The sequence below is a fragment of the Oreochromis niloticus genome, linkage group LG15 (assembly GCF_001858045.2).
Source record: "Oreochromis niloticus isolate F11D_XX linkage group LG15, O_niloticus_UMD_NMBU, whole genome shotgun sequence".
Classification (NCBI taxonomy): Eukaryota; Metazoa; Chordata; class Actinopteri; order Cichliformes; family Cichlidae; genus Oreochromis; species Oreochromis niloticus.
This window is the reverse complement of record NC_031980.2, coordinates 25,199,443-25,223,782: the sequence shown is the minus strand read 5'-3', so window position 1 is coordinate 25,223,782 and position 24,340 is coordinate 25,199,443. Positions and strand designations below refer to the sequence as shown.

General features: G+C 44.9%; 1 protein-coding gene and 1 long non-coding RNA gene across 2 annotated transcripts in view; one reads left to right on the top strand and one right to left on the bottom strand.

The window, feature by feature from the left end:
- arid1b (AT-rich interactive domain 1B) overlaps positions 1 to 20,605 on the bottom strand; it is a 33,411-nt gene extending 12,806 nt beyond the window's left edge. The window contains 7 exon segments of the mRNA XM_005452468.4: positions 33 to 188; positions 379 to 462; positions 546 to 792; positions 6,791 to 6,904; positions 8,807 to 8,956; positions 13,831 to 14,022; positions 19,296 to 20,605. Of these exon segments, the coding sequence (XP_005452525.2) occupies positions 33 to 188; positions 379 to 462; positions 546 to 792; positions 6,791 to 6,904; positions 8,807 to 8,956; positions 13,831 to 14,022; positions 19,296 to 20,339 (1,987 nt within the window). The 5' untranslated portion in view covers positions 20,340 to 20,605.
- LOC109194807 (uncharacterized) lies at positions 18,348 to 20,303 on the top strand. The gene is made up of 2 exons (XR_002056555.1): positions 18,348 to 18,492; positions 20,160 to 20,303. It is a non-coding gene; the product is annotated as an uncharacterized LOC109194807 (long non-coding RNA).
- Positions 20,606 to 24,340: the final 3,735 nt, after the last annotated feature.

Here is a 24,340-nt window from a genome sequence, read left to right as displayed (position 1 = left end):
AAAAGTGTTTTTGTGATTTAATCATGTTCTACCTGGAGGGCCGTACTGCCCATAGGAGTGGCCAGCCTGCTGGTAGGAGCTGTGGTGCATCGGCCCCCCCGGCCCTGGGTGAGGGGTCATGGACGAAGAGGAGTGCTGGGGCCCAAACTGAGACCCAGAGGTGCTGCGTTGCATGGTGGATGGGAAACCTGGAGATGAAGATAAAGATGGTAGGGGGAAGTGACAGGGTTAGCCTAGCAGTAGCTTAGCTAACATGACTGACTGTAAAAACTCAGAAACCATGAACCTTAAAACCTCGTTTAACCTCAGAAGCTCACATAGAAAGATTTAAAATGATTGGTTAATCTACAATAACTCAGTTGTACTGGTGACTTGTACCTCTGTCCTGAGTCATGGCAGACTGGGAGGAATGAGGACCAACATCTGGACCAGGACCAGAGACCTGAGGGGGCATCTGAGAGCCTGAAACAAAGAGAGTCGTTACTCCACAGGAACATCGAACGCATCACAGGACCTTGTGATAACACTCATAACTGTGCTCCCACCTGGTCCGCTGGTGGCAGGGGAAAGAGGTCCGGAGCGCGATTGGCTGCCAGAGCCAGCGGGGGACGGGGAGGGGGAGGGAGAGGGTCCGGTGCGAGGTGGCGGAGGGAGGCGAGGGGAGACGTGCGGGGAGAATGGAGAACGGGCTGGAGTTCCCTGGTCGCCCTGAGCGCTGCTGGAGCCCGATCCCCCCGAACTCACCACTGCCTCTGTGCCAGTGGGCAAATCGTCGATGGAGCCGGAGAGGTCCTGAAAGACAGCACAGAGCAGCAGATGATAAAACACCTGGTGGACATTTTCACACTCGTTCACCTGTTTGGATAAAACTCATATGTACCTGCACTGAGTGAACCAAACACGACTAGCAGCTGTTCTGATGCACGTTGGACTTTAGGTTTCTATTTTATTTCTGACTCGTATTCTGGTGAATCGTTACAGCTGCTGCTGCTCGGTAAATGACATCAGTAACACCCTCACAGGAGGATCGTTGACCGCTCTTTGGCGCCGGCTCGTAAAGCTTCAGCAGACGCCATAATAAGGCAAGGAGGTGGAAACGTCCCAGCTGGAGCACATTAACCCCAAAACAGGGCAGCTGAGTGGAAACTGCTCTGAGTCTGCAGCTTCTGAAGAAGCGAACGTCACAGGGAACCTCGAACAGAGAGGTCACCATGGACCTTGGTGCAGAGAAAAAGGATTTCGAGCTGCGCCTCATCTGTTTTTGATTAACAAGAGCTGACTGTAAGTCATGTACAGAGGTGGAAAAGACCTGAATATTCACTCATTAGTGTACAAAATTGCAAAAACTACAAGGAGGAACTCCTCGCCACGACTAACTCCCTCACATTTTAAGAAAGTGATTCAAATCTGGGGCAGCACGGTGGCACGGTGGCAAGCACTGTTGCCTCACATCAAGAAGGTCTTGAGTTCAATTCCACCATCAGGCCAGGGTCTTTCTGTGTGGAGTTTGCATGTTCTCCCCATGTTTGCGTGGGTTCTCCCCGGGTACTCGGGCTTCCTCCCACAGTGGAGCTTGGTTAATTGAAAAATCTAAATTGTGAATGTGAGTCCGAAATGGTTGTCTGTCCCTGTGTGTTACCCCTGCGACAGACTGGCGACCTGTCCAGGGTGTTGCGCTATGACATCCCCCGCGACCCTGAAAAGGATAGGCGAATGGATGGATGGATTCAAATCTGTAGAAAATATTTGGCGTAGGGTCATCTTTACTTTTAGCCAGGTGCTAAACCAGAAGATGTCATTTTTGAAATCAAGCTCATAGCATTCAAGTTTTTCTGTTTGAAGATGAAAAATCAAAAAGGCTGAACATGAACCTACAGCCAAACACAGCCCTGAGGAAAGATTCAAATGTCTGCATCTGTGAGTCTGATTGGTTCAGAGCAATGTAACGACTGTCATCTCTAAAAACGAGGGTTCATGTGCACACCAACGAAGGAACGTTACACCCCAGTTGTTCACATCTGCTTCCACATCAGAGTACGATCCAGGCTGAGCCTGGGATGGGTTCGCCGCAGACCTGGTGGATGCTAGGTGGTTAGCATTCATGCTAACTATTGTGCAAAAACTTGATTTTCCAAAACTGGAAAGGAAAACCCTCCACCAGGGCTAATTCCTTTGTTTTACTTTTTTACTCGTTAGTGAACTAGTTGAGGTCAGGAAACCTGCAGAGTCTCCTCATTTCAGTCCACCGAAAGAGTCACTTAGGACTCAGCGGACAGGTGCAGAGTGGTGAGCGTGGTTAAACTGAAATGTTGGAGGTCGAGATGTCACACTCAAATTTACGGGGAAGTTGGGACCACAGAGATACCGCCGTCAGGCCACAGTTTAGCCTTTTTATACAGATTTCAGTGCTAAGGTGAAGCACATCCAGTAACCATTTCTCAGTAAACAACTCAAATCCTCCATCGTGTAGTTTTCACGTAGTTACAGCCTTTTATGTGATAAACAATAAAAACCATCAAACCACAATCTTTTTAAGGTGTTTGCCGGCAGGTCAGAAGCAAACAGAGAGCTTTAAGATTCACACAAATAACACAACAGTGAGATTCATTTAGAGTAGTGGATGTGTGTGTGTTTAGGTCATTAACACTGGACACCCTCACCTGAGAAAGCACCTTTGGATGTGTCCCAAAGCCAGCTGGGCTCTCTGGATTGTCGTAGCACAGCTATTTTAGGGTTTTTCTTCTTATAAGGATTTATTATCAGTCCCAGTCTTTCATTACAAACTTTTGCTGCCATCAGCACGAATCATGCCAGCTAAAAGCAGGTGAACTGTGTTGTCTCTTAAATGCAATCTGGGCTCACAGCTCTGCTGTTTTCAGACTTTCACTAAGTTTGTCTTAAAACATGAAGGCTACGCCAACTCCTCCACTGTCTGCTCCACATCTCCACAGTTTCAAATTCAGCCTGGCTTTTTTTGTTTGATCTCGGCTTCTTGGAGGAAAAATGTGAGTTCTTTGTGGAAAAATTTAATTTATCAGGAGAGGCCGAGTCCTTAGACTAAGCAGAGGACTGGACTTTAAAGCAGAAACACGTCAGTAACAGAAATAAAAGCAGAGCACTGAGCGGCTGAGAGAAAGAGCAGGGAGGAGCAGGCGGAGGTGAAGGAGCCGCCGCGGAGCGACGCGCTGCAGGTTGGTGATTTATGGCCGTAATTACCCCGTTTCATTAAAGCCTCGCAGGCTCTGATTGGATGAAGAGAATTTTCCGACCTCATCGCTCATTCGGAGTTTTCCTGCAGAGCGAACAACACGCTTCTCTTTGTTTCTCCAACAGGAGCGAGCCCTCCTCCTCCTGCTCCTCTAACAGACAGCACCTCCCTGAAACAGATTCTCCATTAAACAGCGATGAACACCGCCGGCGTCATGTGATCACACACCAGAACAGAAAGAGTCAAACATGGAAACGTGCAGAGGTGCGCTCCAATCGTCTGATCGATCTACGGTGATCAGTTTTAGAGCAGCTCAGGTTTCATTTTTAATTCTAAGTACTTATTGATGATTATAAGTTATGTTTTTATTGTTGATAATAAATCGGATTAATCACTCAGTCCTACTCAAAAGTTTAAACATTTAAAAAAAAGAAAGGGACCAGTTCATGAGTCTGAACGGCAAAAAAGATTAAAAACTGTGAAACTATCTGGCAGAAACAAATCTGTAGACGTGGACCCGTCTCTCCTTCTCTGTCAGTGTTTCTGTCACACACGTCTTTCCGAGAATTAGGGCGGCGTGTCCTTGTTCGCTGCTAGGTCAAACCCATTTACAGGCGTCGAGCGTTCTTTTGTTCATTTCAGACTGAGCAGAGAAGAAAAATGAGCAACCGTCAGCAAAAAACAAACACATTTTGGATTTCTGTCTCTGAAACATCGGGACTGAACATCGCCGACTCTGAACTGAAGTCAACTTATTAAAGAGTCTGCAAGGCCTTCGGGTGCAGCTGATTTCTGCTGATTTTCTCCTCCTGCACTCATCTTTCCACCAGCAGTCGCCATGGCAACTGCATCAGCACCACGACTTCAAAAGGAGGCTCCAGAAGATAAAGAGCAAAACAGAGAGAGAGGGGTGATGAGGCACAGCAACAGAGACAGAGAGGAGAAGGAGAGAGAAGGAAGGGGAGGAGGATGAGTGAGCGTGAAGGAAAGAGGCGAAGGCGGAGATGGAGATGATGGAGCTGGGTGGAGAGGCTGAAGCAGAGCTGCAGCTGAAGGTGGTGAAATTAACAGACTGAAATCATCGAGCAGGATGAAAGTGTGACGTGAACTGAAAATCACACATTGGTGTTCCTCAAGGCTCCATTCTGGCCTCACTGATGTTTCATAATGAGTTTAATTAAAGACGATGAGCCGTGCTGTTGTTCTAGATTCTCTCATGGTGATGTTTGTACGAGAGAAATTCGAGCGCCAACTTCTTCTTATTATAATATGATTAGATGGATTTATTAATTGGGTTTTAAGTTCCCATGACCATTGAGATCTCTCTGTTTATACTGCAGACAGAGGTGGTGATGATGGTTAAACTGAAAACCTTTAATACATCTGGGCACTGTGAGAAGGTGGCAACCCTATACCCTCAAAACAAGTAAAATCGTTTCTTTCATTTGGGTAAAGTTTGTCCCACGGCGAGATCACACGTCTCTGTACAAACAGGAGAAACGCGCAGAGCCAACAACAACTACAGCGAGCAAAAAGTTTAGAAATATAAATGAAAATGAGGCCTGGCTGTCATGTCATCCTCTTAAAAACATCAAACACTCAGATATGTGTTTCTGCTTCATACAGTTTTATTCTTTTATGGTCTCTGCTGTTTTTTTAATCATCATCTTCCTGAATTTCTATGGTGTGCATTCTTGATTACAATCTTCTTGCTTCTGCGTCCACTGGTTTTGCAGCTAACCTCTGTAGTAACTCAGGATTCTGCCTGAAGTTACATGTGGTGAATAAAATCAGTCTGAACTGACTCGTGCTCATCCAGCAGCAGACGTGCTGGCTCGCTAATGGGCCGAGTCTTTTCGGGGTTAAACCTATTTTAAATGTAAATGGCGGTTCCCTGTGAGAGCCGTCGCAGCTCGCCATCATTATTTCAGTCGTGTGTCTCTGAGTAGCGCGGCGACACAGGCCGAGGCGGCGGGGGGCCTCAGGCGCTCAGAGCGTGAAACCTGCGAGCTTCAACTCAGAGAAAAGAGGACGGCGTGATTATCGACAACGAGGCCGGCCTGCGGACAGCGGGGGGCATGAAACGCGTTCAATATGTCACGAAGGCTGAATCACGAGCTATGAGCCTGACAACAAACAGCTCTTATTCTGCTAAAACCGAGCTTGCGGGATCAGAACAGGACAGGAAGTCGGGACTGAAGAAAGCCGACCCACCAGGAGGAAAACTGTTTGACCTCGGCCTCCAAACCTCACAAACAAAACTTTAACTTTCCACAGATCAACAGAACACGGCCTTAGAACTGCATTCAAACTAAACATTTATTATTATCATTAATATTTATTTTATTACAATAATAATATTTTATATATATACCCAAATCTGAAAACTCTGACACGCTGTATTTTACACTACTCACAACATTTTGGAATCAGGGTTGTTTAGTCTGATGTAGGGCTGCCACCATATCCGATCATCACTACTCGATTATTATAGCCAAAATCATTAACATTAGTTAATTATTAGTTAACTGAACACAGAGTCTGAGTGTAGTGAGGCACAGATGGTTCATACCTCAGCATCAGTTTTTTAAGAAGTGGTGCAGACAGATTAAGAAACTGCCCGTCCATACAGGAACGTGCCTGTTTGATAGAAAACTCCTCAGGTTGGGTTTGGTTTATTCTGCAGCAGGAGCTCAAGGAAGCTTTAACATAAAAACTAAACGGCTTTTTAGGCTGAATCCTGCTGTCCTTCAGATCCGCCATCAGTCAAATACCAGGACAAGAACTCTGTGGTGTAGATGTGGTACTGACTCAGGATCAGTGTGTCAGCCCCACAGGATAAATTTCAGGTGTGTTGGGCCATAAAAAAAAAAAAAATTGCTGTAACCCACATCAGGCCCACCTCATTACTCCTGGACCAAATCTTGCCCACTCAGTATTCAGCGGTGCTGTGAGTGAGTCATAAACAGCTCACATAGACCTGGATGAGTCTGATTTATGACCCAGGGTGACCACGACCATCACTCTACTCTTTGAACTCTGTCATGGTTTGACCAAACAGTGATGGGAACTATTCAGAGCATCCGTAATAATACTGGTATTAATTTTTACTGCTATTATTAAAGTATCATATTATGATATTAATGACATAGTGACATCATATTGTTATGTTGCCTATTGAAACAAGGAGGAGGAGATGCTAGCAGCCAGTGATGAGTGACCCACTGAGCACGCTGGAGCGCTGGACTATTACAGTTACTGATCCACTCTTTGACCCAGAGACAGCTGCTCACTGGGACAGAAGGATGGAAAAAGTCCTTGTTTCATTCGCAATAATATACCCTCCTGCCTGTGAGCTGCACTCACCAACATTCTGCTTTTTTCCAATATTATCTGAAATATTATCACAACGTTCTGTGAAATATTGTGATAATATTCTGAGGTTATATCGTCCATTGCTAATGGAAACTCTGGCTTGTTGTTGGTTTGTGTGGTGAACTCTGTGTGTGTGTGTGTGTGTGTGTGTAGAGTTGGGGGTCTTTGCGCCTGACCAGCAGAGAGCAGCTGTGTGTTCGGACTCACTGGCAGACTGGACGGCCTCTCCTGTTGGCTCAGACTCATCTCCTCGTGGTTCGGTTTCCCAGGAGTCATAGCGGCAGACTGGCCCCGGCCCCCATAAGCCTCCTGCGGCACCTCCTGCAGGGTGACAGACAGACAAAGCATTTAAATCTTACAGGAACAAACAGCAAAAAAAAAAAACACACGCATGTGTTTCTGGCAGCTGAGTTTTTGTTTTGCCTTCTTTGTACAGCTCAGGTCTTTCTGTGTGGAGCCTGCAGGTTTCCTCTGTGTGCTCTGTTGGGTTGATGGTGACTTTAGATTTGGCCTCAGGTGTGAGGCAGATGAAGTACATGGAATACTGTTTTCTATGTAAATCCTGTCTGAAGCCCCATCGGTGGCGTTTCTGTGTTGATTGTGCGGTTGAAGCATCATATTGGCCGGGACATTCCGTCTTCCTCAGTGCATAAAAGTGGTTGTTCTTCACATTTGCTGATTTTGTTTAGTTGGATTTGTCATTATAGACTTGTTTCATAGGCCTAGTTAAGTTGTAAACATGGACACTGGCCACAGTAATATGTTGGCGAGTTTCCCAAAAGACCCAATCGCACCAATTTGTGTCGGTTTACGCTTGCTCATTTGGTTTGATTGAGCTGTAGTCGTCTCTACATGAAGTCTGAATAAAGGTTAGCACCCAGTTTTCTTCTGTTCTCCTTTTTATTAATTTATAATTAATAAATGAACTTGGTGAAAACCTGAGCTGAGCGGGTCTCCCTTCTCTGACGTGTCCTGAATGAACCAGACGCAACAATCCATTCAGAAAAAATGAAAGACATCCCACAATGCACTTGTAGCAGACCTCAGAGTAGTGCTGGACATCTCTTGGCTGCAGGTGGAGCTGTGGTAGCTGCTGGGAGTCTCAAAGCCTGGCTCCCGCTGCCTGCTCCAGGTCAGAGTCTCAGCTGCCGTCTTGAGGAAGATGAAGATGATAAAACAGCAGCTGGAGGTCGGGGTTTCCCCATTGCCTGCAGCCAACTCCATTTAAACACCATGAAGATCTGACATTGTTGAAGTGATCAAATAAAAAACAGACTGAAGGAGATGCTCTCTCTCTCTCTGTTTCATGTCTTCACAAAAACTTGTGTAACACGATCCTCTGAAGACAAAGACAGCTGTGTTTGTGAACAAAGACCAAATGAAGTAACACTTTAGGACAGAAACAGGGCAGAAAGGATCGTCATTATCAGCAAATACAAACTAAATACTAAAGTTAATCTAGTCTTTTCAGTGAACTGAAGGTCTATTCGATGCTTCCTTCATGGGAAAATTTCACAATAGAATCTGATGAGGATTTACCTCGTCGCTGTTTAATCCCACCCAGCCATGGGCAGACCCCAGTGGACAGATCAGGTCTCTGGAATGGCGTGCTAAAGTCTCACTAACGTTCTATCCCGTGGCCTGGAGAGTGGTAGGAAATGGATGGATGGAATTTCTTTCTATTAAATTTATCTATTACTTCTAATGTCTCTGCTCTTTTTGTTTTTTTCCTGTTTAATTCCAGTTTGGATGCTGTTTTTTGACTTCTGTAGAACATTTCATGTCTTTTTTAAGTGCTACAGAGACAAAAGTAAGCGGAGCTTGCTAGCTGAAGGCGTTTCAGGAGCCATTCTGAGATGTTTTGACCTTGTGAGGCTTGGAGAGTCTGCAGCAGCAGCTTAAAGCTCTCTGGAGGCCTCGAGCTGTTTCCCCTCAGAAACATCCACATAGAAGACAGCCACACATCCACAGCAGCATCACAACTTCTTTTGTATTTGACAACATTATCATACAACTTTTCTGTTTTCTTATCTTCTGATTTCTGGTTATATGTTGAAGCCTCTTCTTTCTTATTTTTCACAATAAAAACTGTCAAGAGGTTCCTTTCCTTCCCTTTACTCCTGTAAAAGGCTCTTATTGTGGAAAGATGTGCAGGAATTTGAGTGAATTAACAGTAAAATCAGAAAGACAAAACAAAGTTTAGGTTCGTAATCCCAGTCCTACCTGCTGTGGCAGTGGGCGGGGCTGCATGTACGGTGGCTGACTGGGGGCAGCAGGTTGCTGCTGTGGCGGGCTGAAGTATGGCGGCTGGCCCGGCTGGCAGTAACCACTCATGTTCTGCTGTTGCTGCTGCTGGCCGTACTGAGAGCCCATCTGAGAAGAGACCGCAGACATCAGAGACACGAGGCCAATCGATATTACCTCGTTAACACCACAAACATGAGCTTTGAAATGGCCGACAGATTTCCACAGACTCAACAGACAGAAAGACTCCATGTCAGAAACATGAAGAGTGCAAAGAAATAAAACAAACTCAAATTTACAATTTGCATTCTTTAGCAACAAATCACGCCTTTCCTTTGCGTTCTGTTACATTAAGCATCAGTGCTTCTTCATATTTGAATCAGACTTTATTTTGTGAAAATCATCACCTGCATTAAAGCATGAAACAGTGGCGCAGTGCGCAGCGTGGATGTCGACATTTTACTTCTATTTTATTGAACAAAAGGACCAAAGCGGACAGTAAAGTGGGAACTGCATCCAGGACAGAAACATCAGCATTACGCTACGCAGTGTATGCAGAACCCCGTCCAGCAGCCAGAGCCCAAACTTCAACGGGTAACACGCCGATGAGCAGTCAGGCTGCGTTTCTACCTGGTCATGTTTCTAAAGTAGAATCACCGTGGTGACTGCTTCGATCGCACAGTGATTTTACTAACTCTGGAAAAATACAAATTCTGCAACCGGTTGGTGACTGATTGCTAAATATTGCAGAACTGTTGCTAGGTGACATTAGCTGCTAACAGGTATACAGCCCTGCACTTGTGAGTGCCGACTGCTGCAGTTACCTACAGTTTATATGGAAGAGGCCGATTTGTTGTGTTTCTAGTTTGAGTTTCAGTGTTTAGTCGTGTTTAGTGAGTGTTTGCAGACAAGTCAGTGTCTTCTTACAAGCTCTGAGCGACCAAAGCAATCATCAGGACGTTTTTAGCACACCACTGTCTGTGTGAGCAGCTTAACAAGGCAACAGCCAGCAACCACCTGGGGAGGACACATTTTTCCCTAGCAACCGGAGGTTACCAAGAGGTTGCTAAACAGTCTTAGTTACTTCATATAAAGTTAAAATATAAAATTTAAAACACATGATGCTGTGTTACTATAGATGCAGCTGCTCAGCTGTACAGAAGTGATGAAACGTATATACATATTAATTAATGATAATTTTAATAATAATATCAAATATGTTTCTGAATAATCAATACTTATGCATAAACTTGTATTATAGAAGCAGGACTGAGACTCATACTTCAGCACAGAGTCTGAACACTTCCTTCACTGGTTCTTCCTCACAGACGCTCTCAGTTTAACTCTTGTGCAACCTCCTCATAAAAAAAAAAAAAAAGACGCCCCCAGCCTTCACTGCTCCAGCTAAAGAGTCAATTAAAAGCCAAACAAAAGCAGCTCTGTTCTTCTGATGATAATAATAATCTGTCTTGCTCTACAGTGAAGCCGCTCAGGAATCACAGTCCACCCTTTTCCTGGAAAGCGACCTCTAAATTTAATTTCCTGAATATCTCAGACTTCCTCTGTGGATCAGATTTGTTCTCAGACTGGAGGAAGCTTCCTCCAGTCATAGACTTCTGACCCCTGACCTCGTGTTTTGCAGTGTCACAGGAGAACCACATGATGACCGTCAGTATGAGCCACATTTCCGATCTTTAACACATTCCTCCTCTTAGACCCAATCGGTCTGCTTCCAGATACGCAGAGTGAAGAAGAGGAGGAGGCAGATGAAAAGACATAAATTCACTGATTCAAACTGATCATCTTAACGCCAAACCAACCATCATACTCCTACTCATTAACATTCATACCACCTTAAAAACCTGCTTTAAAATCAGATGTGTTGAAACTCATCCACACAGCTTCTCTCTCAGATCGTTATCTGGCTCAACACAGATACCACAAAATGCAATACGATGCAACCTCGGTGCAACCCGAGAGAGCTGCAGCTGCGGGATTAACCGCCCTGCTCGAGAGCACTAAAGTGGGACAGAAAGCTGGCAATGTCTGCATAAATATCAGGAAGACTCAGACAGACTTCAGGCTGCACATGGACTCTGAAAGCCTGGACGGGCCTTTAAGCGACCTCACCTCCAGCACATTCTTTGATCAAGAGCATTTCCTCACCAGCATGTCCGTCAAACCTGCAGCTGAAACAGAGATTACAGTCGGAAGTCTGAGTTCATGCTCTAACAGTAACTCGGTAACCTCCTGAAACCAGGTTGAGTCTGCGGCGCTCATACAGGGGAGCCAAGGGTCGAATTTCATGTGGAATCAGAGAGTTAATAAAGAACAGTCCCGGGGCCACTTGGGCCTTGCGCTTCCATGAAACTCATTACTCTCTCTCTCTGCGTGGGTGGCGTCCTTAATCAGACACGACAGCGGCGACACGAACTCCCTCAGGCCGAAACCATCTGCAACGATGCAATAATGACGCCGTCCAGCCCGAGAGTCGGCGGGAGAAACACCTTTAGGTGGTTCACCTGCAGCCTGAAAGGACCGCCCTCCTCACAGCTCTGAAATCGATCAGGTTCTTAGAGCTTCTAACAGAAAGGTGAGACGAAGCCCGAACAGAAAATTCACTGACTGAAGCTGAACATCTATCTTAAACGGGAAGAGAAACCCAACTCAAGAACACACAGGTTCAGATTGGAGCTCAACGGCCTGACGACAGCGCAGAGGCTGAACCACAAGAGGTTTCAACCTTCTCCACCTGCTGGAAGACTCAAACCAGCACAAACAGGTGCAGACTTCCTACAGCTGAACCACCGAGGACAAATTCAACCTCTTACTGTCCTCAGAATTAGATTCAGGCCCAACAGTGATGAAACCTGAAGAAAAGTGCTGTGGCTCACAGCAGCAGGTTCAGCCAGGCTACACTCCTCCTTCTCCTGCTCGTGGTCACAGTTTCACATTTTCAACTTTAATGTCAGAAAAAATAAAGTTCACACATGTCTACACAGCAGCTCCAACCTTCATCAAAGACTGAAACTGTACTTCCTGTTGTAACTTTCCAAATTAAAAGTTTCTTGTCTTCTGGGTTTTTCCTGCATAGTGAAGACTGAATCACTGTCAGTCTAACAACGCTACTTTTCTAAAAACTCTTCTGTCGACTGGGACTTTTTATCTCCTTATCAAATACTAGAAAACTGCATAGCTCACATGGACTCACTGCCTGTATTAGGACCTGACATGTACAGATAAACACTTGCTGAGTGTTTTAGTTCTTTATTCTTCTCTGAAAGCTTTAAAATCCACAGTATGTGTGGATGAATTCAGCCATGGTTCTGACTGATTATTATTAACCCATCATCACTGAGACAGACAGATTTATTCTGCCTCCTGATTCATTTGCTGAGAAGAAGCTTCGCCGTCTGTTGCTCTCTGTGGCATTCGGCGGTGTTTACCCACCGAAGGATCCAGTCTGCTCTGAGCTGCAGTGTCAGAGCCAAACTGGAGTCTAAGAATAGCCCGAGCCCAGGGTGCACCAGAAATAGCCTGACCCGGGCCGGCCCGGCAGAAGCCGTGCGGTCTGACTGCATCAACAGACGCCTTGTCCACGGTGACGAAACGGTGACGCTGCAGATGAATCAGCACCAGCGGAACGAAGGCCTTAGTTTCCATAAACCAGCTCAGAGGCTGCTGAACACCAGCAGAGCAGGAGCAGGGACGGCAAACTCACAGGAGATGATCTCATTAGTCATCCTGGGAGGACACTAATGAGCCAACAATCTGCATGCTAATGAGTATCTGGTTAATGCTTCATACGTGTAGCCTAATGTGGAGAGTTACAGGAAGCTCTCGGGTCCTCTGGCCTGTAGTAAAGCAACCTGATCTCGACAGAAATCAGAGTTTTACATATCAGCCTGGCGCTGCTCTGCAAACACGTCTCACCGCTCTGCAGCCACGATGAGAGCACTGATTTGGGCTCTGATCAGGTCTCTTTTATCACCTACAGTACACACCCCAGATGAACACCACCACCCGCCACACTGGGCTGCCTCACACTCAGATTTAACAGTTTTAAAACATCACATAAAGTCATGAGAGCTATAATGACTGAAAGAGTGAGGTCACAAACACGAGCTCCTCCACAGAGGCAGGCTTAGGAGCTCAGAGGAGAGCTCCTGCTCCTCCATGTTGTAAAAAAGCTGCTGAGGTGGGTGTGTGTGTAGTCAGGCTGCCTCCTTAACACCACCATTTGGAGGTTTTGGAAGAGATTTGGGAAAGACCCCGAAGTAGATAAACAACCTGCTGTTAAGATTATATACACCTCATCTGACCTGGAAACACCTTGAGATGCTGCAGAGACAGACGTCTGCATTACCTGCTTAACTTCAGACAGGTCGGAGATCACAAAGGAGGGTGGAGTCAGATAACCTGGCAAGTTTCACTCCAACATGAAGGTTTTTAAATGGGAACTTTTGTCTATACAAATTCTCCCACAGTGTGCACCTCAGGATCCTTTCAGCGCCGTAGGTCAACCAAGTATCCAGGGTGGATTTAACGGACCATTTAAACTCTGCATGAACTCATCAAATCATTTAACTTTTAAATCCTGTCTTAAACTTATTTTTATCACCTTTCCAGTAATTTCAGGGAAATTGTAGATTTCTATTTTTCATCTTTCATTTGTTTTTTCATTATCTGAAGATGGTCTTGATGCTGTTATACAACTAAATTGTTTCTAACTGGCCAGTGCAGCCACAGAAAGAAATGAAAGCCTGTAAATTACTGATAAGCATCACTTCTTTACTGTGACAATAAAAAAAAAAGTAAAGCTGAAGACTTTCAGGTGTTTGATTTATGATCAGATTTATGGATGTTCAGTTTTATTGATGTCAGCTCCTGTAACTGCAGAGTTTGAAATCCCACCCAGAACTACAAGTTAAATGAAACTAAAGAATTATTTTACATTAATTCGTCCAAATGGAGCCTTAAAGACACATCTGAGCGCCTCCTACCTGTTGCTGAGGGTACTGCATCCCTCCCATTCCCAACTGCCCCCTGCTGGACATCCCCATCGGGTATCTGTGGGGGGTAGGGGAGCCGTAGGGCTGTCCAGGGTACGGTGCCCCCTGCTGCTGGGAGTACGGGTTGGTGCTCATCCCGTATAGTTGAGAACGCTTCATCGCCATCGGGTCCATGGGCGGCACCTGAGGAGGAGAACACGGTGGATAATTAGTGACGCCATGAACTTAACGCCATGTTTAAAGACACAACACGCGACTCTGATTCATCAGTGTGACAAAATCTTTGATGACTACAGAGCAATGACATCATCAACATTCATATTAGTAAGACCTGAGGAGGAACTGCATCTTTATGTTTGTTTCCACTATGAGAAATCCAAACTGTCCATCCATCAGTTTTCTTCCACCATTAGCTCACTCTTTTATATCCATCAACACCAAGTCTGACTGAGCACACTCACACTGATGGACAGATGGAAAGTTAAATATCTTTATATGTAACCTTCAACCCACGCTGATTCTTCTAAAATCACCAACAGCTCCACTCTGTATGTCTGCTTGGGGGTTTGGCCTACTGCCACCTGCTGCAGGTAACACACCGCACATTATCCCAGTAACTTACCCACTGATATGGTTTGTCTGTTTTCACTGAGGCTCATGGCATGTGCTCAGGTGTGAGGGAGTCAGGTGTGTCTCTGAGAGTGAACCCTCATCTGCGGCACGCTGAAGGCCTGCGAGGCCACTTTAAGCCGGAGTCAACAGTCACGCCTGGGTACACTTTAATATTCACACTCACTCTGTATTTGACACACTGACATAATAATAGTAGGTGAGAGGAGTGACTCAGAGAGAACAGATGTTTCGCTGCCGCTCCGGCAGCTAAAAATAGAAACCGCTGACGGATTTTACGCTTAAAAAAACTGACGCAGACTTTTAATCCTGTCCTTTAATCTCCTCTCACTACACAGCAGTCAGCTGAGCAGAGTAAATAAAGAGAAACCTCAGGCTGGAGCGCTGCCAAGCCCACACAGCTGCTTCAAGTCAGGCAGAGGATCCACAGACCGGATGTAAACAGGAGGACAGGAAGCTGCTGTGACGAGGCCACGTCAGAAGCAGCCGATCCATTTTCCTGAGTACTGCTATCATCACGACCCTGGCCCAAACTGCAGAACGTGTGTTTTATTTGGACAAACCTTTGGTCAACGCAACATTTCTGATATTTAGTGTTTTACTGGCTGATTATTTGTAATGCATGCTGATGGGAATTGTTGGAAAAAGCAGGAAAAAGAGTGAAACTCAGTGGGGTGCTTCATCCTCCTCTGCTGCATTTGGTCCAATATGGTGGCGATAAGGCACTGTCACGGTTAGCCATTATAAATTTTCATCATCAAAACCCATCAAATAAATTCACTCTACACAAGTTTCATTTCAGATATCGTAGATTGGGATTGGCTAACAAACGAGTGGGTGTGGCCAAATCAAGTCAAACAGAGACTGCAAAAATAAAACAGCTGATAGTCAGGGTGTTCTACCGCAAGGTGGCGCTCAAGTAAGATAACATTGCTCCGTACAAATCACATTTACTCAAATACCCTGCAGACTACAGGCATGTTTGATATAATGAATAATATGGCCCTGAGATATGCCACAGTAGTGCCACCATATGGTGTGGTACAGAACTGCTTTAATCTCAGGAGGTTTGTCAGGAATTGCTATTTTCTGCTGTTTTTTCTATTAAACATACAAAACTGCAGCACATCGATCCCGCACCTTTTTCCAGTCAAACAGCCCAATTTTACTCCCAGAACATCAAATTCTGCCATTTCATCGGAGCCATCAGCATCTCACAGAAACACGACATTTCCTTTCACGCAGTCAGTGTGATTTATCGGGTTTATGTTGATAAATGTTGAGTCCCTCACTTCCACTTCATCATGGACCCACTGACGTCACATTTAAACACTATAGATCAGCATCATTAACACGCAGGGTTAATACTGCAGAGGCGCGTTTTAACCCAAACCACGTTTCCTAAAGCTAATCAAACAGTTTTTGGAGTCTACGATGCCGAGAACAAAGCAAACATAATAAGGCACAAACTGCAGCCTTCTTACTCACAAGCTTATAACCTACAACACCATCAACCTTCCATCCTTCGTACTAGGGCTGGGCCATATCATACCGTTCACAGTAATACCGGTATAATGTTAGGCAATGATAAGAAAATGAAAAATCGCGATAGAATATGGGTAAAACGCGCATGCGCAGTAACTTTGTTTTTATACGCACATGGCGGAAAAAGCATGGCGGCAACGGAGAATGAGAAGGGCAAAAGCGGATCGTTGAATGAAAGAGATGAACCAGAAATAGTTTGTAAAAATGCTACAACTTCAGTGATGTGGAACTGGTTTGGCTTTCGTCCATCAGATACACACCAAAGCACATTTTTTGGTAGAGCATGTAAGCGGGCCATCGTTATTGCCGTTATTACCGAACCGATTTTATGTGGTACACGGCGCTCAAAAATCTGTCAAAAAATGTTTTAGTACGAATTTTCAAATATATATTGTGAAAAATATTTTTGGCCAAATTGCCCTGCCCTACTTCGTACCAGCAGTGAGGATAAGATACAAAGTTTTTTAGCTTAAAGTTTGCAGACTGTTGCTCTGCCTGCTGTGTAATGCCATGGCTGATGTCCTGGTCACTGCTCGTGCAAACTGTGACACCAATAGCCTCATAACCAATAAGACTCAAGCTCGAATCTCTGTATATCCAACACATCGAAAACATCACCGCCTTTAAACGAGTAAAAGAAGTCAGAACAGGAAACAAAACCATCTGGGTTTTAGCATTAGCATTAAAGCATCTGTAACGCTGCAGCATCGATGGTTAAAGGTGATCAATCAGCCGAACATTAACATTAAACAGTATTCTTCATGCTGAATTTATCACATTAAATCTGATCTCAGACCTTTAGAAGAATCAGCCGCTTCAAGCACTGATGATATTTGGTGTTCTCGGTTACTAACAGAAGACCCAACAATTAAACTATTTTAAACTTTAATATCTGAAAACACAGCCAACATGTGTGTCACTCCTAGGTGTTGGTCATCCGATCACAAGATCCATAAACCAACACATTAGCTCGACTACAGGAATAAACTCCTGTATGAAACGTGCAGGCTCTGAGGCTCTGCCCTAAAAGTCTTTATTTCAACTAGAAAACAAAATCATAAAATCTTGCTCCAGAAGGAGCGTCCACACAGGCCGAGGCCGGCAGCAAGGAGGCGGATAGAAACGACGAAGCAGAGCTGGCCGATCCACAACAGAGATACTACAGTTTCTATTTTCCTTAGTTTTTATTCTGATTTCAGTTTTTATATCAGTTTCGGGAGGTTTACAGAGCGAAAATGTTTAGAGTTTGTCCTCAGCTGACTCAGAGTCCCGTAGACGAGGACAGACACACAACATCTGCATTCATTTCATATTTCACCTTATTTTATTTGGGTTTATTGAGCTGCTGAAACAATAACTTCACAAATTTTGGGGTTAATCAAGTTGATTAACCACATCGACCAGAGCCTCATTAGCCTGTCTGAGCTGTGACCAAATGGACAAAAACTGAAGACTTTTCATTTTATCTCAGTCTTCTGTATCATTTCAGTTTTCATGTTTTACAGAAGTGTAATTTTTTAATTTTTATTCTGCTAACTAAAATGCTGACTGCCACCTGGTACTAGTTTTAAGTTTAGTTATAATAAGATATATGTGTGTGAAACTTTGTGTGTGAAACTAATAATTCTTTCTTTTTTTGTGTAACTGCACAGTGCGATTACACAAATCCTCATTTCTGTTCAGGGCACCAACACGTGGGATTAAAAGGAAACTGAAACAAATTTAAAGAGGAATCGGTCCTGTTGCCTCGTGTCATCCTGTACACCGAGCTGTGCTCTCCCACCTGCCTGCAAGTTATTGAGTTTCTTCATGTAAGCACGTATTGCATCATATTTTCCAATAAGCCAACACACAAGTTCAGCTAATTGAACCTGATCTCAGACATATGAGCAGACAGTTTGCTGACAGAGATTTCTACCTGTGCAAAAGAACTTGTGCATGGTTCATCGTTTCTAACAAATAACTGTGTTCATGGCCCCATTCGGACGAGGTAATGGATGGTTAGTGAATGATAATTATTCACTAAAAACACATTTTATTAAAGCAGAAGTTGATTTATTGAGTAGCTGAAAAATTGCTTGTTGGCATCCAGTCAAATGATCCTGAAAATAAATTAAGGGATCATAATTCCATTATTCAATGGTGACTTAATCACATGCAGACCGGCATTTCCATTGTTTTCTGCTGTTTTAAAGACCTGCTAATAATTTGAAATAATAACCTGTCGATTATTCCATAAAGAAATCATTTTTAAAAAGTCTTGTGAGTCTATTAATTGCAGTTAAACCGTGACTCTGACGGGCTTCTACAGTGCCCCGCCGGTCCAGGTAAAGTGACCCTGACATGGAGTAGGGATGACCGGGGCTGAGGCCTCCTGCAGGCCGGGCTGCAGAGGCAGCTGCTGCGGGGTCAGCCAGTGTGTTAGCCCCAGTGTTGTGCCGGTGGTGATGGGCACATGGCTAATCTGCATGAGTGAAGGTCAGAGCTCCCGAGCGGAGATGGGGCTATTAATGGGCTTCCTGCCAAGAAAGTTGTGGCCGGAATCAGAAGCTGAAGCGGACGCTGTTGCAGGAGGAAGCGTCACCTGATTAGACCCGAGTCCCCGCCACACTGTGCTCTCCCGGCGAGGCAGAGAAACAGATAAAATCCGAGGAAAGCGCTTTATTAACCGGTGACCCCTCAAAACACATCATTAGCATACGCGAACTGTCAGATTTGAGCGGAGCTGTCAACCGTCAACCCCTGTCACCATTCAAACCGCGATCTTTTCAAGTGTAACAATATAACTGATTACAGCCACCCAGTTTACATTTTAATATATATTTATAACAAATTCGACCTCTTATAAAAATCAGCAACCTAGCTACTTTCACATATGAAGGCCTTTGCCGTTAACGAAAGCTATATGCTAATGATAGCTTAGCCTAGCGGGCTAAAAGCGAAGTCACCTTGGACACAATCGAAAACTTCCCCAGCTCCTGTCATCACGAACAGTCGTTAATGCTTGTCATTTATAAAAGCAATTAATCACACAATAGAATTTGTTGGCTTTAGAGTCCTAAAAGACTAAATGTGGGTGCGGTGCTTAATTAATGAATCTGTCTGCAGTGAAAATTAAAAAAAAAAAAACAACACACACACACACACACCTAGCTTAGCAGCTAGCTGCCGTTAGCTATTTGCGTTAGCATCGCGGCTGTTAGCAGCTAGCAGGTTAACGGTAGTGCGATGTCCACCTGTCATTAGTCAGTTATAAGCGGTGTTAATAAGCTGTTATTCACCTGAGCCCTGCCGCCACCCTGCCCGGGATTCCCTGGGCTCATGGTCGGGTGATTTCTCTGCTGTCCTCCCCAGCCGTGAGCCCCGGAGCCGTACTGGGAGCCCATGTCTTTAGCCAGCCCCATGCTCGGCTGTTGCTGTGCAGGATTATTATAATCTGGATATCCACCTCCATAACCCCGCATCATCGGACTCGGAGAAGTTAATAACTGGTTCAAAGTCGGTGTTGCCCCCGACGGGTGCTGCTGTTGTGGCTGCTGCTGCTGACCCTGTCCGGGGAACCGCTGAAACCCGCCGCCGCCTCCTCCGCCTCCAGCCGGGGAGCTGCTAGCAGTCATCGCCGCCTTGCTGTGGTTAGCAGCGGCCGAGCCTGCGCCGCTGCTGCCGGGGCCCAGCAGGTTGTTCCCCTGGCGTGACGGGCTCATCATGCCGCCGTATCCACTGTTCCCGTACCCGGGCCGGTAGTTCGGGTAGTGGTTGTAGGGGCTGTTGTTGCTGTAGCCTTCGTGGGAGTTGTGGACCTGATCCATGGTGCTGAGTACGGAGCGCGCCGCTCTTACCCCAGTCCCTGGGCTTTGTTGTCCGCCATGTTGATCGAAGCTAGGCCCTCCTCTTCCATTCCCATAATAATGATTAAACTCGGAGCTGGTCCCAGTCGGAGGAGGGTTGTTGTCGGTGCTGCTGGTGGCTGATCCCAGCCTGGCATCCATCCGCTCCTCCTCCTCCTCCTCCTCCTCGCTTTGATTCAGCTCCTGTGCTCGGCTGCTCCCCTCCTGCAGGATGTTTGCTGTGCATCCATGCTGCTGGATGCTGCTGCTGATGGTGCTGATGGTGTTGTTGTTGTTTGTGTTCTGGTGTGTTTGCAGTTGGAAGTGGAGCTGCTGGACAAGCTGGCTGAACGACGGAGGTGTTTGGTGGGATGATGAGGCTGATGATGACGATGATGAAGATGAAGGAGGAGGAGGCTGGGGAGGTCCAGCACCACCAGTGGCAGCACCGGCTCCACCACAGATACCTAACGTTTTCACTGGATGCCCACTGAGCATCCCCGTCTCCCTGCTCGCCGCAGCAGAGGCACGGCACGGCCTGGCCTTTTGTCCCCCCTCTCTCCGGTCTCGTATCCCCCTCCAGGTTCTCCACCCACATCACTTATCCCAGTCTTCCACTTCTCCTCATCTCAGGGGGCTGATGCCACCTGCAAGGCCACAGGTGGAGAGGGGGCAGTCAGTGGCAGAAATTTCTCATAATAATAAAAAGCTCAAAAACCCACTCTTTAGGTCTCACACCTCCCATGACCTCTCTAATAACCCCAGTCAGATAAGCCTGCCACACTGATTGGTGTTTTTACCTTTTCACCCCCAAAATACCTGAACCATCCATCAGCAGCTACAGCAGTTCTTCTTCTCAGTGAGAAGGAGGCGGAGGGCTGATGCCAGGACATTTTTTCCTTTAAAAAAGTCTGATAACCAGATGAGTTGGAGTCACTTTTTCATGTTTTGTAACTAATCTTATGACCGTGCTCCTCATCCTTCCTGTTTGCAGCCACAGAAACAGCTGAGATGTTCCAGAGTCCTTAAAATTATTTAGAAACATATCTCTGTGCAAAGCTTGAAACATGAGCACAAATGATGCTTTTTACAGTCTGAGGGTTGGTCAGTAGAAATAAGCAGTTTATTTCCCCAAATAGAAAAAAACCCACATAATCATCCCGAATCTTCACCAGACAGAAACAACGAGAGGAAATCATCTTGGTGCTAAATCAGCAACAAGAAACACGAAAAGTGAGAATAATTATCTGAAAGCCGCGTGCACAGAAACTGCTTACATGTGAGTTCACTTTCTATTATTTAGAATCAAATAAAACACAAACAGCAGTTCATTAACACGAGGGCTGTTTTAAACACACATCGCTACCCTCCACATGTTACCCACATATTACAACATGTATGTTTCAATGAGATCAAAGTTTTATTACATCGTGAAGTCGAGAAGTTCATCTGAACTTCATAAATATTATTGCATACATCCTGAAAAAGCCCGAAACTGTTTGTTAAAATCAGAACATGTTTGATGTCATTTTATTTATGATATGCATCATTCCAGCACCTGGAGAAAGCCATCTGACCAGAGGTCTGCAGCTGCTGGAGCTCCAGGCGTCTGATCACTTCACTGATCTTCAAACATCACCTCACCTTCTGACTCACGACAAATAAAATGGGTCAGATTTTTCAGTTTACAAGCTGAAACTAAAGATTTAAGGTTCTTCTTCTTGCTGGACATTAAATACGAACAAGGCAGCAGAACACCAACATTTGACAATTAAAAGGAAAAACCTCTGACTCCAGTAAATGCAGGCCATCCACGCCCCCCACTGCTGCAGTATAAAAGAATCCACGTTTAATTTTGGTGAATTGAAGGCCAACACAATTGAATCAGATTACTTATATTCGCCACAAATATCAGATCTTATCAAGTTCTCTCCATATTTTTACCCTCGTCATCCACCTGCTGTAGGTCTGTGTCCCATCAGTGAGACCTGCTTCACAGTTTGAGAACCACTGCCCTGTAAGGTTGGGGGTGTGGGGGGCTGTGGGGTCAAGTTGCTGCCGTGTTTTGGGTCTATTTGTCCTCTTAGAGCAATGAGTCACTGAGTGTCACCAGATTAGAGCGGCCTCTCCATCCATGAGGCCTCACTGAGGCTGATGAAGATGAGGATGAGGATGAAGCGAATAACATGCTTAGGCCTTCACAATCAGCCAATCTCACCTAGTCAGAGATTTTAGCTGATCTCAAAACCATCAAAACACCAAGTGAGAGAAGCTTGGTGTTCATCCCTCCAGGAAAGAGTCTGACTGATGGCTCAGAACCTTATTAGGATCCTTTCTGCAGGGTTTTTCTCTCATTTCAGTTTTTTCAGCTGTATTAAAATAACGTGGAGGCTGGAACTGAGAGAAGATGCTATGGTGACCCTTTTACTGTCAAAACTAAAAATACTCTCACAGCTCCACATCATGCTCAGCGTCCTGCTCTCTCCATGCTCTTAAATTTCACCGCCTGATAAATAGGGACCATTTCAACCTCCTGAAATCCCAGTTGAACTCAGACCTGTGTGCACATTTCCTCACTGCACTGCACTCTTCAGACGAGCAGCAGAGTTAACTTACCTTCTTTATTTTAATGACCAGAGGATATTAGTAAAAAGAGCACCAATGAGAAAGAAGCATCGTTTACATGTTTAAATATTTAAAAGGATTAAATATATTTATGCATTATATTCATTTATTTATTACAATAAAAAGTCTGTGTATATGAGTCCAGCTCCGGATGATTCTGTTTGGAGATGAAGTTTTCATCATTCACCTTCAGGGCCAAACCTGCAGTTCCTCTGGTGTCCAAAAGGGGCAGCAGTGAATCAGTCCCCATGGTAAAGCTTACAGCAGAAGCAAAGGTGTTTACATCCTGATACATTTTTACTGATTTTTTGGTCTCTGTAGACCATTTCCACCTTTACCTGTACGGGGGGAGGATGTTTTTATAAGTCACCCATTTAAACTGAATTAAGGCTTAAAGTTATTAGGGGGCGTGGCCTCCTTTACCTGGATTGTGACGCAGGCGCCGGTAGTAGTTAGCTGTCTGCTAACCTTCACCTAGCTGAACTGGAGCTTTGGACCGTGTTGCAGCTTCCTTTTAGTGAAACTATCTGAAATGTGCGCCTCAGAGAAGAGGAGAAATCATCCACATGAAGGTTTCTCATGCACAGCTGCTGCTTTGCCCTCAATGAAACATCTGCATCATGTAAAGGACCGTGAGCAGAGTCTGTGTGACTGATCAGGTAAACTCAGCAGGTAAACTCAGGCTGTATTACAGCGAATGCAGAGGATGTCTCCACCTCAGCGTGCAGAGATGCGAGCATGAAGGAGGTCCATCAGGGACCTTCCACCACAGCACTGGGAGCAGCCCAGTCAAGTAAAGCAGAGAAACTGGGTCAGAAAGCAGCAGCAGCTCTCAGGAACGCTCCAATGGAAACCAGCGCTCTGCTCTGCTGCTGGAAACACAACAGACACCCAGAATCAAACTGACAACAACCTGAAAACACAACCATCACACACTCAGGTTAGAGATACAACAACCAACACACGCACAGGTTAGAGATACAACACAGCACACATCAGGAAATGCAGATTAACAAGAGATTGTTAATCTGCATTTCCACTGGTCAATTGATTAGGTTACTTTTAAAGACAGTTAGCAAATATCTAAGTGATGATTTTCATTCTTTCACTTCATAAAAAACATCAAGAGACATTTAATGATGTCACCTCAAGCTCAACAGGAAAAAAAAAAGAATATTACATCTTTTTAAAACATTAAACAAACTGATAAATGAAGAATTAGCAGAGATTAATCAAACCTATCACCGTAAGTCAGAATCATTTCCAGTTATCTGGGCCTGAGAGCGAATGAAGCCGGTTCAGTTTAATGTTTCACATTTAATGAATATTAAAGGTTTTGTGGACATAAACAGGTTATGCTCACATGCTTCAGTTACTGACCTTAGCTCCGCATAAAGACTTTGTCTTGTGATGATGATTCACTGTAACAGGCTGGAAACACATCTAATAACACACAGCTGTCATAAACCAGAAATCAGTTTATTGGTCGTAGCTTTTTGTTCATGTTTAATATGCCAACTTTGACCCTGTAATGTAAGATTATATTCAATTATGTTAATCTACGGCTCTAAATTGAATTATTTTTTGCAAGAATCAAATTCAAAAGGACCATTTTTTGAATGTAGACCTAAATCTGTTTTTGCAGTCCAGTCTCTGCAGACACGAGTCAGTCTTCAGGTTTCTCGTTTGACCTTAATGCTCAAACACGTTGGCTGAAGGCGTTCTGTTCTTTATTCTTCCCCCCCGAGAATCAGAACTGCTCTAAAGATTTCGGAAGGCTCAGACTTTATGTTTGTCTGTTATTCTTGAATTAAGCTCCTCGGGGTCTGGAGCGGGTTTTGGTCCATCATGGACGAATCTTTTGGGGTGAAATC